The sequence below is a fragment of the Petaurus breviceps genome, unplaced genomic scaffold (assembly GCF_028583685.1).
Source record: "Petaurus breviceps papuanus isolate PSGF00001 unplaced genomic scaffold, PetGlider_PUasm1.0 174, whole genome shotgun sequence".
Taxonomy (NCBI): domain Eukaryota; kingdom Metazoa; phylum Chordata; class Mammalia; order Diprotodontia; family Petauridae; genus Petaurus; species Petaurus breviceps.
In genome coordinates this window covers 72,599,081-72,609,875 of record NW_027185761.1, presented here as the reverse complement: position 1 = coordinate 72,609,875, position 10,795 = coordinate 72,599,081, and the positions used below count along the sequence as shown (strand labels likewise).

At 46.9% G+C, this 10,795-nt stretch overlaps 1 protein-coding gene across 2 annotated transcripts in view; it reads left to right on the top strand.

Annotated features, from left to right (window-relative positions):
* GLI3 (GLI family zinc finger 3) overlaps positions 1–10,795 on the top strand; it is a 286,634-nt gene that overhangs the window by 206,672 nt on the left and 69,167 nt on the right. For both annotated transcript variants that reach the window (XM_069084396.1, XM_069084397.1), the window contains one exon: positions 6,370–6,571. In XM_069084396.1, the coding sequence (XP_068940497.1) occupies positions 6,370–6,571 (202 nt within the window). The remainder of the gene's footprint in view (positions 1–6,369; positions 6,572–10,795) is intronic.

Here is a 10,795-nt window from a genome sequence, read left to right as displayed (position 1 = left end):
ATTGTCTCCCTATCAGTAACTCCCTGTGATCCCTTATTGCTCAAAGGTCAGTTTGGTTTTTAAAAAGGATAATCGCAGCCTCCATCAGAAAGGCCCTCAGACACCCACTAGACCAATCCGTGCTTGAATAAGAAGCCGCTGTACAGAAGCCCTGGCAAGTGGTCATTCAGCCTCCACGCGGACCTCCGCTGATGGGGAGCTCATCACTTCCTGGGCCACCCAGTCCACTTTCATAAAAATGAAATTTTTATGAAAACGTTCCTGCCATAAAGCCCAAACCTGCGTCTTTGTACCTGCCAGCTCTGCTTTCTGAGACCCTGCTCCCAGTGACAGCCCATCACATATTCAGACACCCACCCCAAGCCTCCTCAGCTCTGCCTAATTAAACTCTCCCAGTTCTTGAGCCAATTCTCATGGGCCACGATCCCCTGCTACCCCTCTCCAGGGTCGCCTTCATCCTGTTGCTCTGTTCCTTCGTGGTGTACTTTCTAAAGCATTGTGGGAAGGGGTGCCCAAACTGACCATTCACTGAGGAGGGTCACACAAATCTCATTCAATCCAAAGAGGACTGAGCAAGGGCCTGCCGAGTTTGTCACTGTTGGGCATCAGGGATGGAAGGGTGGAAAATGAATAAAAAACAAAAAGAAACAAAGGTGCCTCTACCTCCCTTTGGGGGGGAGGGGAGGGGGTTGCCATGGGGTTCAGTTGCAAAGACCTCGCTTTGGAATCAGAGAGATGGGCTCAAAGTTTGCTTCTGACTCTCACTCCCTGTGTGACCTTGGACAAGCCAGTTCACTTCCTGGGGCCTTTGTGTCTTCTGTAGGATGAGGGGGCTGAAGCTGACCTCTAGGGTAGTTCCTGTTTCCTGTGCCTAGCCCCCTATGCAATTCTGTCTCTAATTAGCTGTGTGACCCTGGGCAAGTCACTTCATCCCTCTCTGCAGTTTCTTCAACTGTAAACTAGAGATAACAATAGCCCCTGCCTCATGAGGATCAAATGACATGAGACTTGTAAAGCACTCTGCAAGTCTTAAGCCCCAGCCCTAGACAAATGCCAGCCACCGCTGTTAAGAGTGGATTTTCATGCAGTCATAGACCTAGAAATGGCAGGAACTTTCCAGGCTCATTCCCTCACTTTACCCAAGGTCACACAAGCAATAAATATTAAAGGTGGGACTTGGACTAAAAGATGCTAAGGGGTGTCCATTGCCCTTCCTGAAAATGAACAAAAATCAGTCTGTCCATAATGAAGCACCCACTACACTCCTGGCTCTGTGCTGGGCATCAGGAATGAAAAGACCCAAAGCAAAACAATTCTTACTCTCAAGCTCACATTTGAGTGGGGGGGGGAGAACAACAAGCATTTATTAAACACCTGCTGTATGTAGCACACTGTGTAGTACATAGTACAAGGCACTCTGCTAAGCCTTTTACAAATCTCATACATCCTCACAACACCCCTGGGAGGTTAGGTGACAGTATCATCCCCATTCTACAGTCAGGGAAGGTGAGGCAGACTGAGGTGAAGTGTCTTGCCCCTCCCCCATCACTCAGAATCTAAGTGCCTGAGGTGGGATTCACACTCAGGTCTCCCTGACTCCATCACTCCATCCCAGGGCTGCGTCCACGTGGACACATATAAATCATGACAGCATAAGCCAAAGGCAGCTGATGCCACCATTCGCATGTAATATATGAAAGCTCCTCTTTCTAGAGCACTTGAAGATTCATAAAACATTTTATATGTTACCTCTTTCAAACCTCACAACAATTCTGTGAAATAGTAGCAATAATTATTATTATCTTTGTTTGAGAGATGAGAAAACTGATACTCAGTGTGCACAACTTAGTGATTTGTCCAAGATCACACAACTAGTAAATTTCAAAGACAGGATTTGAACATAGGTCTCCCTTTCTTCAAGGCCACTGCTTACTTCCCGATGCTGGGCTATGGACCCTTGGTCAGAAGGGCACATGCCTAGATGTTTTGGATCTCATGGTCTGCTTGGGATTTGAAGCAGACTTTTGCCTTGAGCCCATTGGGGTGAGTTTGCTCACTGGGGACTGAGTTTAGAAATTCAGCCTTTTGCTGCAGTCCAGACAGAAACCTGCAGTTACAGACTTTCTTACTCTATGTCCTGTGTCTGAGCTCCATCCCTGAATGTGCTCAGGCTCCTGTGTATTTTCCCCAGGCACATGGACCATACACCCTCTTGTTTTCCCCCTATCTGATTTGTTGTTGTCTGCTGTTGGAAGGGATGGGGGAAAGTGGGTATGCTGGTTAGTGTATGTGTGTGTGTGTGTGTGTGTATCTTACATTTCAGATTCATAATAAACACATTTCAATTAGAGATTGTCTCAGCTTTGAAGAAAAAAAATGAGTGCAGTGTTATTATGCAAATTAGTTATTTTAAAACAGTAAATAGAGAATTAAAATAAGAGTGGGTGCTGGTAGGTCAGCCCACATTACCTTCTGCATTTGATGAGAATGTGTTCAGTCAGACTAAGGCCTCTTTGATGTAAATAAAGGCTGAAGTCACCCTTTTACTTTGTAAAAATTAATTAAAAGTATCCTAACTTGCTGGAGTCTTCGGTAAAATTGATTGTCATTAAGTAGGAATCTCAATGTCCCATCATTCATCATAGAGAAATAAACCCTTCTATTCTTTGTCAGAATTTTAGATTACACCAGAGAAACAAAACAATTAGCACGAAGTCCAAATGAAGATGTCTCTTTGGAACAATAATGGTGCCCTCACGCTCATTTTAGAGAGTGTGATTGCTGCCAAACCCTGAATGCTCAGTATAGCTGCCATACAGGGCAAGCCATTTAGAATTCTTTAGTGGCTTCTAAGCAAAGACCTCAAAGCATCTCCAAGTCTTTGTCTCCCCCTCTCCCACAGGAAGTGGACACTACATGGGAAGGAACTCAAAGGGCACTCTCTCCTTGCCATCTTTAAAACTGCCAATGCTGGGTTTTGAGTTGGGCAAAACAGGACCATTTGTATCTAGTTTTCTAGTTCGGAGGTGAATACATCTTAAGAAAAAATTGGATTATTTCTCTGACTTGGTTAAATTGCAGAATTTCAAAGGAATTCACCAATCCTCAGTTCTGAAGCATTTTCAAATGATTGTTGTTTTGTGTTTTTCCTTGGTTTTCAAAGAGGACCATGACATCAGGAAAATGATAATATGACTTGCAGTTGACTTTGATTTTAGTGAGGAGGGGCTGTGCATGGTCACTGGTATCACTTTCTCTTCCAGAGTCATCTGGGTCCAGTGACCAGATATTCATCAGGATGACTAGAGATGACCCACGATGCAATGGGAGACCCTGGCCCTTTTCAGTTAAGGCCTTTTCACATACTCACTTAGAGTGAGGCAACACCCATTCAATGAAAGATCTCTTTAAGAAGTGAGTCAAGGGATGGACTCTTTAATTAGAAAAAAAAATCAAATTGAGAGGGGAAGGCCCTTGCATCCTGGGTTATCTCCAGTCATCCTGATGAATATCTAGTCACTGGACCCAGATGACTCTGAGGGATAAAGTGAGGCTGGTGACCTTGCACAGCCCTCCCTCACTCAAATCAGAGTCAACTGCAAGTCATGTCATCATTTCCTAATGCCAGGGTCCTCTTCAAGAACAGGAGGTCAAACAAAACCTGTGAGTATACCGAGATGCCTTAATGGCGACCCAAATAGTTGGATAACTCAGCTTTTCCTCTCTTGCTCTCTCCTCCTCCTCTCCAAAAAAAATTTTCTAATGGAGTCATAGATGCAAAGTGCTTTGTAAACCATGAATGCACATTAGATTGTTCTCACATCTGAACACAAAGGCCTTCAACAATGTACTTGATAACTGGCCATCTAGCCACTAAAAGACCCCGGATGGAGCTGGGGAATAGGGCAACAGCCAAGGCAGCCCATTTCACTGTGAAACAGCTCCGATGATTATCTTGCTTAAGCCCAGAGTTCATTCTTCTCAACTTGTACACTTTGCTTCTGCCTTCTGTGGTCAAGCAGAAAAGTCTGTAAGTCAGTCAATAAGCATTTATTATGTGCCAGGCACTGGACCAAGCTCTCAGGGTTCAAAGAAAGACAGACCCACAGTCTTTGCCAGCCCCCATTCTCATGAGGGAGACAAGATAAAAACGGCTAGACAGGAGATGCAGAGGGGAGAGGAAGAGTCATCTCAGAGGGCAGGGGCTAGCAACTCTGGATCTGGGAAAGGCTTCCCTCTTGCCCTGACAACCTTGCTGTGACTAGCAGAGGGTCACCAGGTCCTTCTCTGACTCCCTTTTCATCTACAGACTGACCACCCCCAGATTCTTAGGTGATCTAGACAAAGAATGGACCTGAGACCCTTTACCATCTGGGTTGTCCTCCTCTGGACACCCTCATGTGTCCTTCCTCACTGCTCAGAATTCGAACACAGATCTTCCTTCTTTACCCCAAGTCCAGAAGTACTCTTTCTGCTGAACCCCCATAGATAGACATTAACAATAAGAGAGTAAAGTAATATGCAGTCAGTCCAAAGTAACATAATATGGGGTAGCTGGGTGGCCCAGTGGATAGACCTCCAGACCTGGAGTCAGGAAGACCTGTGTTCAAATCCTGACTCAGACACTTACAAACTGTGTGGCCCTGTACAAGTCACTTAACCTTTGCTTCAGTTTCCTCTACTGTTACTTGGGAATAATACCTCCTGGGGTTATATTGTCTGAAAGCTCTTAGCACAATGCCTGGTACAAAGTAGACACCCTATAAATGCTCATTTCCCTCAGTTCCCTTCCCTAATGCACCATGATGCTAGCAATTGCTATTTACAGTGTAATAAATGAAAGGATTGCAGCTCAGATTTTTAAAATTTAAGAAAGCAAAGACTTGAATTAGCTATAAAGATCTAGAAAAATTGACAAATTTTGATTTTCCACATCGGAAACAATAAACTCATTCAGTCATGGGATTACCATTGTCTTGTTCCATGCATGTCTGCATGTTTTTGACAATTTTTTAAGGAATGCTATTTCACATACAAAGATTTCACTCTGGCCAAGTGCTTACTGAGGTGACTAGGCATCTAGCTGACCAAGCCAGTCCTGCTAATGGAGAACTGTGGGCTCCAGTGGCCTAGCCTTCTGTCCCCTTGATTTGGGCACTGAGGGATAACTCCGTGCTACATTAAGGCCAGATTTCCACAAATGCAGGGCTATGTACACATACTGTCAGCTGATAAATCACCATGCTGGGAAAGAAAAGTCTTCCATTTCCACTTAAGAGTAGTCATGTTTGGTTTGCCTCTTATGGGGTGAAATGGTCATCGGGCATTTTCATTAGGTTTCCCTTCCATGGTTCAGTAATGAAAATGTTCCATTGGAGATGACACTATTACGTTAGCAGGGCATACCTGTCAATACAAAGCAGATTTAAAACCTGGAATCCCAGAACTAGTGTTTTTTAATAGGGCTGACCTGTGGGGTGAGGAAGGCAACGTGGTAGCCTTTAATTCTTTAACCTTTCCATTAAAAATGGCTTGATTCTGCCCTCCCTGTGTGCACTTGAGCCCTGAGGCTGTTAGTGGTAACTGCAGGTGGGTCCCTTCTGAGCGCCTTCCTCCTCCATTAGTCTGAAAGGCAGAGTCAAGCCTCACTTAGGAAGTTGAATGGCTATCACACTGGCCATTCTCATTCCTTTTCATCCACCTGCCTTGGAAGTTCTGTGGCTAGAAATGAAAGTCAGATTTTCAAATGTATCTCATGACACCTGCAGTCGTTTGAGGCTGGTTTTCCTTTTTGGAAAAAAGAAAAAAAAAACAAATGTCTCATTGAGAGTTTTATTCTCCCTTTAGGTATCACTGGGATCGGGTAAGATCAATGGGGAACTTGGGGAGACGAGGCTGGTTGATGGGAATCTCATGTTTTCTTTCAGTTTCTTTCCTGGAAATGGTGGGGGCTTAAGTCTGTTGGGACCCTCTTCTGAGCCTCTGTCTTGTTGCTCGAGGAGAATTAATGATGTGAATGTCTAAGGAACCGTCAGATCCATAAATCACCAGAAATGGGCGGGATAACACATAAAAGTCTTTCCCTTTTGTTTAGCAATTCATCACTTTGTTTGCACATTAATAAACAGCGCTCCCCTGAGGTAAGCTAGCTCAAGATAAATATTTCTCCCTAATTTCCTCAATTGTAGCTAGTAGATCACAGATCGGAAGAGTGGAGCTTGTCAAGGCAAGCTGCCCCTGCTGCTTGTGTGTGTACGCCTGGGCTGGGGTGTCTTTCTTTAACTTTCCCAGCACGTGCCCAGGAGTAATAGATAACCAGGTACTTGGTGCAATCAGACATAATTGGGCCTGGTTTTGTTTACATAACAGGCACCCGATTCCCCAGCCCCAGGCTGTCCACGAGACCGAGCCGGAAACGGACGCTGTCCATCTCCCCACTGTCTGACCATAGCTTTGACCTTCAGACCATGATAAGGACATCACCCAACTCCCTGGTCACCATCCTCAATAATTCCCGCAGCAGCTCATCGGCCAGCGGCTCCTATGGTCACTTGTCTGCAAGTGCAATAAGGTACGTGTGCATTCCACCACCCTGAGTGTTTCTAGCTTTTTGGTACGATCTCACAAAAGTACGAGTCTGCAAAGGGGGGGTGGGGTGCACGTGTGAGTGTGCGTGTGCATGTGTGTGAGTGTGTGTGTGCGCCCGTGTGTGTGTACAAACCCGAGGGAGGACGTGCTTCAGGGCCTCCCCAGAGTCATGCCAGGCAAAAAGTCCCATATAATGAATTCCTAAGCTTAATGTGAACAGCAGTAGTAAATGCATTCCCTAAGCACAGAGAAGGCAGAGAAGAAAGGCTTGGGTTTCTTCATCCTAGCACGGTTCTGGAAGGGGAGGATTTGGGAGCACACACTTTTTTCTTGTTCTACAAATAGTGGTTGTTCATGATGATGAAAAGTGGTTGGCACCCAGGAGTGGCATCTTGGGAACCCACGGTGACACCTCCTGCTGCTGCCCTCCTCCCCAAGAGGCAGTTAAAGAAGGAAGGAAATCGGGACATTTCCTTGGGAGGAAGCGCGCAGCAGCCAGGGCGACTTTCCCAGACTGGAATGGAGCTCTGACCATCCATCAGTCTTACTTACCCTGATGCCTTCTCCATGTTCTTGACAATGCCTGTGCCATCGGAGAGCGTGGTCCTGGAAGATCAGAAGGAGGCGCTTTGGGAGGCAGCCTCATGTAATGGCCAGGGGGTGGGTGGGGGAGAATGAGGCCCAGAATGTGGGGGGCCTCCACTGCTTCTTACCTGCATGACTTCCAGGAAACTCCTGAAGTTCTTTGACCTTCTGGGGTTTTTTTTTCACATATAAAATGGGCTTAGTTATGCAGGTGGGGACTAAGAACTGAATGAGATCATTCACGTGAGAACATTGTTACAGCAAAGGGCCCAAAGGAACATGCACTCTCCAATCTTGCCTGCTCTTATGCAAGTGGACAGTCGCTGGGGCAACTTGCAACCTACCAGTGTCTTCTCAGCCTGAGCAACTGTGGGCATTGTCTGCCCACTTCTTTCTAAAGAAAATAAAGTCCCTATTTTTTGTCTTTTAAAAATTGATTTAAATGTTTTCCCTCTACTTGAAATTTCATAAATGGGAAGAAATCCCTGGTGTGGAAATCCATTCACCAAAACAGATAGGCAACTTCTCTGCAGCATCTGTAATGTAAAGCCTTATGAAGTATCACATTCTCTAAGTGACCAGGGAGACCAGCAAGCCTGGATCTGCCCTTGAGGCCAATGGGGAATCTGCCTTCTGCCTCCTGCCCTGCCCTCCTTCTCATCTCACCCCTCCTGCTCCCACTTGCCTGCCCGAGCTTTTATCTAACAATCTGTGTCTTTGGATCCTGAGCATGTAGCACAGGGCATGGCACCCAGTCAGTGCTTAACGGAGGTACTGAGTGGTTGATCCTCCCCTCTCCACTTCCTCCAAGTCAGATCTTAAAGTATTTCACATTTAATAAGCCATAAAGTGAGTCTAGGGAGAAAGATGGGGAGAGAGAGAGAGAGAGAGAGAGAGAGAGAGAGAGAGAGAGAGAGAGAGAGAGAGAGAGAGAGAGAGAGAGAGAGAGAGAGAGAGGGGGGGGGAGAAGGGGGAGGGGGAGAGACCAAGACATGATCCTGATGGAGGATATAGGGAGGGTGCTTTGAGGAATTTAAGTCAGCCAGAGTCAGGGTGCCAATGGAAACAAACCCCACTCATGGCAAAAGACCAAGGCCATTTTCCCTAGCCATACCAGCTAGGCCTTGAGAAAATGGCTCCCTGAGGTTCTGACATCCTGGACTGGCTCTGACTGTTTTCTAGATCTTCAGGGAGCCTGGCCAGCCCCTGAAGCATTGTTGTTAGATGCCACTAACACCCCAGATGTTCTTAAATCAGACAGCTGTGCTGAGCTTCTGCACAAGTCTTATGCATGCCTCAGCCTGAGAGCATGTAAACACTGGGGGAGTGTCTGGGTTGATGATCTATAGAATTTTTAAAAGGTGAACAACCTCTCTTCCATGAAGAGACCCCCAGGGTCATACAGCTCTACCTCCTCAATTTACAGACAGAAAGACTGAATCCCAGAGAGCTGGGGATTCAGTGCCTGAGCTGGATTTCAAACCCACAATTCCACATTCTGTGCTCTTTCCCCTGAATTCAGTCAACATCCATTTATTAAGTGCTGACTGTATAACTGGGCTAGGTGCTGGCAATGATGAAGCATAAATGCTGACTGTCTTGGGTTCTCCATGCTTTTCCATCTCCCTTTTCTCTGTCTGATGATTTCATGCCAACCTTCAAGCCTCTCGAAAGGCTTAATTTGGGATTTTCCAGGGTGACTGATATTGTTGAAGCTGATCTCACTGGTTACCAAAGACCTTTCTTGGTAGCTTATATGAGGAAGCTGTGGCTCTCTCTAACTTGCTCCTCTCCCTCAGATAACATGAGTCTGTGCCCATTGAAAGAGCTGGAGCTCGGCTAATACCTGTCCCATTCCCATGACTTTGAAGAGGTTTTTGTCAGAAGAATAGGGGACCTGTGAGGAGTCCAGGGGTGGGGAGGGCTCTGTGGCAGCATCAAGGAAATCCCAAATCTCAAAGTGGAAGGTGGAGACGGAGGAAGACCAGGCTGGCCTGAGCACTTTCCTTAGAATGGAGGTTCTGGGAGGACGCAGCCAGTTTGGTGACATTCATTCTGCAGCCAAACAGATGATGGGAGAGGAAACTCCTTGTCACCAATTCTCTCCTTCCGCATTATACTGTGCCAGATGATATTGTAATATAACTAACAATAATACTAACGCAGTCATCATGACTGTCTTGTAAAGGCAGAGGCAAGGATGGGAATGGTTAGGAGGGAGAGGGAGGAAGGGCACAGCCTGAGACTCCCAGGAGAGAAGGAAGAGGAAATGCACAAGACAAACTGGGAGTTGATTTTGTGATTGCCTGGCATTTGCCCAGTGGTGCAATTCCATCTGGTGTTGGTTGGGTGTGGGGTGTCCCTGCTATTTAGGTATGCACAGGCATGTCTTAGGGTGGCTTATCAGATAGCAGCTCAGACTAGGTACATTTGGCTGCATGTATGTGAGTGTGAGTGTGTAACTCTATATAGAGCTCTCTGAAAGAGGTAGAAGGTGGCATCTATTTGGTTATTACATGTTCAAGCACTGGACCTCACTTACAGAGACCCCGAGTTCTAACCTCACCTTGGGCACTTACTGAGAGACCCTGCACAAGTCACCTAGCCTCAGAGTCCTCATCTATAAAATGAGGGTAATAACAGCACCTATATCTTAGCCTCGTGGTCAAGAGACTGGAAGTCCCCCTTGCATATATGGTTGGCTTCCTGCCAGCCTGACCGGTCCACGCATATAGTGTGCCCTCATCATTGTTGAAGAGGGTCTTCTGGCCAGTAGGAGGCTCTTCACTTATCCTTGGCCCACCTTGGACTTGGCATCATCCAGCCCAAGCGGCACAAGTCTGAGCAAGCCCTCCCTTGGAGCCAGTGCTGACAAGCCCAGCCTGCTAACTGGAGCCCGACTACGTTTTGCTGCTGCAGCCATCATCTCCTACCATCCCTGGCAAGAATAGGGCTGGCATCTGTCCAGAGCTGGTGCTTGGCGGGATGGCGCCCGGGGCAGGAGAGAAGCCAGCTTGTTCTCTCCCAGCTGTATGGGCTCTCAGGTGATGACAGGAGGGGAGGTGGGCTTTCTAGCAGAGGAGCCAAGGCAGAGGGAGGCCTCCAGGGCCAGACTTCCTAGTGTCCTCAGAAGGCCCTGAATTCTTGTTCCCAAGGCAGTGCCTTGTACAATGCTTGGGGTGGATTTCTTGGTTTCTTTGATGGAAGATGGGGGCTAAACGTTTTCTCATGAATCTTACTTTGGAATTGTGCTCACAGCCATCAGGGATACTTGTGGTAGAAAAGAGAGGAAGAGCCTAACAGTCAGACAGATTCAGGTTCAAATCCTGCCTTGGATGCACGCAGGCTAAGTACTTCTGGGCACATCACTTTGCCTGAAGGGGCAGTTGGCTGTCTGCTGGTCGGGGGCATCTTCACCAGCGGCTGTAGGGATCACTGGCAGGTCTTATGTTAGGGACCCACATGGGTCGGCCTCTTAGCATTCTCCTCTCCTTGTCCCTCATTCTCTATTCCTCCTGGCTCTGCCCTCTGGTGTAAGACAGAAAAAGGCTGATCTGTCTTCCCTCTAACATCCTTGAAGACAAGCATGGAGTGGGTCCTGTCCCCACTTTGCAGGATGAAC